The sequence below is a fragment of the Meleagris gallopavo genome, chromosome 4 (genome assembly GCF_000146605.3).
Source record: "Meleagris gallopavo isolate NT-WF06-2002-E0010 breed Aviagen turkey brand Nicholas breeding stock chromosome 4, Turkey_5.1, whole genome shotgun sequence".
NCBI lineage: Eukaryota > Metazoa > Chordata > Aves > Galliformes > Phasianidae > Meleagris > Meleagris gallopavo.
In genome coordinates this window covers 14,229,101-14,232,109 of record NC_015014.2, presented here as the reverse complement: position 1 = coordinate 14,232,109, position 3,009 = coordinate 14,229,101, and the positions used below count along the sequence as shown (strand labels likewise).

The following is a 3,009-nucleotide window of genomic DNA, read 5'->3' as shown; positions in this document are numbered from 1 at the left end:
TCGCCCTGCGCTGCGGCGCCCCCTGGCGAGTGCTGCGCGACACAACAACGCTCCGACGCTGAAGCTCCGTCGCGCGGGACGGTGCCAGGAGCGGTGCGGCCCGCCCTGCCCTGCGTTGGGGGGAAGATACGGGGAAGCGGGCACGGCGGGGAGGACACCTTGCAACACGCAGACAGGCGCGGGCTTTCGGTCACCCTTTTATTAGCACCGTGACAAGCGCGACCCCTCGCCCACCCGGCCGGCGCTGGGACCCGCCCGCAGGTTCCTGGCGGGCAGCTGTCAGCTGTCAGGGCTTAGGGGATCCCCGCTGAACTCCCCAGCCCCCGCACCTTCACGCAACGTCCGTATCCAGCACATCTTCGCTCCTCGAGGGCACGTTCTTGTTCAGCGTCTCCATCTCCTCTTCCTTCCTCTTCCTGCGCTGCTTCCGACAGTGGCTTTTGAGGGGACAGGAATGAAACAAATGAGCAGAACGAGGCATTGGTGATGCCCCCACCCTCCCAGCAGCTCAGATCCCACATCCCACACCCGAATGGCACCCGGCCATACCCAAGGGCCATGCACACTGCTCCCGCCCCGGCCCCACGTACTGAGCACAGAGGCAGATGCAGACGACAAAGACGATGAGGGTGACGATGGCAGCAATGAGGGAGATGACCACAATCTGGCCCCGGTCGCCTCGCAGGTAGAAGATGTCCACCTGCTCACATCGTGCCCCCGTGTAGCCTCGCTCGCACCTGCCCCACAGCACATGGGACAACAGAGCTCCAAAAACCGTCACACCACCTGCTGCCCCATCCCCGCAGCGTGCCGTCCCCCCATGCCACCACATCCCCTCCACTGGTGACTTACATGCAGGCCGGAGCCGCCTCGGCCACGAGGAAGCGGCAGCGTCCCTTGACACAGTAGTGCCGGTACTCCTCGGGGCACCGGGAGAAGTGTCCCCGCCGCCGCAGCTGCGTCACGTTACCTGCAGGGACCAGGATGGGATGCAGCAGGGACCCCGAGCTTGGCCTGCTGCCGGCTCATGACCTTGGCAATCGCCAGCCCACGACTGCTGTGCTGATAAGGGGCACCTGGCCTCTGCTCCAGACAAAACACGGCAGCTCCCCACTCCGCTCCCACACTTCCTCACCTGCACAGCCCTCGCAGGGCAGCCCCTCGGTCACGTTGGCATCGGCACCCACGCAGCTGAAAAGCGCCAGGCCTGGAATGAGGGAGAGCGGCTGAGCAGGGACAAGGAGGCTGGCAGCCATGGGGAGGGGACCTTTTGCCTCACCAGCATCAGCTTTTCTCCAGGCGGGGAGGGAGGGATACCGCTTCACACCGGCAGGCACCCAGCCATGGGCCATTGCAGCCTGCATGCTGCCCATGCCATGGTGGTGCAACCTGGGGGGTCCAGAGGGGCAGGAGCCAACAGGAAGGGTTTTGGGGACATGAGGATGGCTGGCAGAGCCCCAGGTAGCCTGGTGGCCCATTTGGAAGAGCCTGGGTGTCCAAAAACTGTGCTGGTGGTGGGAGGAGGTAGCTGAGCTGCAAACCAGCCCTGATGGCTTCAGGTGTCACTGCACCAGCAACAGGTGCTGTGATATCCCTGCTGCTGCTGCAGAGGGACCTCCATGGTGGGGCAAACCCAGGCACTCCCCCCGATTGTGTCACTTCATGGGTTCAGATGGGAAAGGGACAGTCGCCCTGGCCCCAGCCTTAGGGCGGTTCACACGGTGGTGCAGTAATCAGATCTTAGCACACCAGCGATGACCCAGCACAGCCCTACTTCCCACAGGACAGGTCCTGCTGGTGGGGCCGGTGCTCACCAGGGCAGCATGTCACGAGGGGCACATCCTCATCATGTGGGGAAGGGTGGGTGGCTGTGCTGTGCCGCTTGGCCACCTGACCTGCCTGACAGGGCCCTGTGGTAGTGGCAGAGGGACTAAGTGGGCAACCTTCTTAGTCCCCCAGCCAGCAGCAGAGCCTTTCCTGGCTCTGTGTCCCTCCAGGCTATATATAGGCAGCACTGCTGTAACTGCACACGTCGTGTGACTGAACGCCAATAAGCTTGGGTGCAGTCTCCAGCATGAGAGCTGAGGCCCGGCTGCCCCCCCAACACCAGCTGCAGGCTGACTTCACCCCAGCACAGGACAACCCCAGCAGGGCAGCTTTCCCACCCTTACGGCAAACAGCTGCCACAGCTGCCCTCCTTCTGCAAGCCTCCTTCAGGCAGCCTCCAATCAGCAGGGCGGTGGCATGGGGATGATGTGGGTAATGGCAGCCCTGTGGGGTCTCTGGCAGACAGCTCTCAGCCCACCCAGTACAGATGTCCTTCCAAGGCTGGATCCCACAGTCATCATCTTCCTGTGCTGGGCACCACGGCCCCAAAACAGGTCGGGCACCATTCCCCTGTGTGGGTGTGGGCTGGGCAGAGCACGATGCAGCCCCGCCAAAGGGCCAAGCCCCGGGCTGCTCATGGCAGCGGGCACGTCTGGGACCCAGGGGGCTGCCTGCTGCCCAAAATTAGGTGGGGTGATGGGCAGCAGTGGGGCTGTGCTGCTCCTGAAGGCAGCCAAACCAAATGACTTTGTAAGGGAGGCTCTGGGGCAGGACGCCTCCTCATTTAATCCTGGAGGAGCACCTTTGCTCTGACGCGGGAACCTGCGGGGCAGGCACTCACTGCCTACTATTCTCTATCGACGGCAAAATGGATCTACGCGTCCACATATCCGCGCACCCAGAGGTCCACCAGCACTGAGGCTGCCTGCGGGCAGGGTCCCGCTGCCGGGTGACAGAAGCGTCCCATCCCCACTCCAGGGAGGTTTCAACCCGAGGGACTCAGCACAGGGAGCACCGGGACGGGACCGGGGAGGGAACACGGGGGCACGGCATGCGGGGCACGGGAATGGCAGCCGGGAAGAACGGGATGGGACGGGAAGGGGAGTACAGGGTGCGAGCACTCCGGGACCGTGCGAGCCCCCTTCCAGGACGGACTCCCCCGCGCGGCCGCGGTGCCGCCGC

The 3,009-nt window shown here is 64.1% G+C and overlaps 1 protein-coding gene across 1 annotated transcript; it reads right to left on the bottom strand.

Moving 5' to 3' along the window:
- Positions 1 to 184: 184 nt before the first annotated feature.
- On the bottom strand, positions 185 to 1,562 carry BTC (betacellulin; the record flags this gene model as incomplete). The annotated part of the gene is made up of 4 exons (XM_010709596.2): positions 185 to 437; positions 591 to 737; positions 853 to 970; positions 1,136 to 1,562. Coding segments are annotated over 4 exons (798 nt in total), but the record flags the coding sequence as incomplete, so codon positions are not given.
- Positions 1,563 to 3,009: the final 1,447 nt, after the last annotated feature.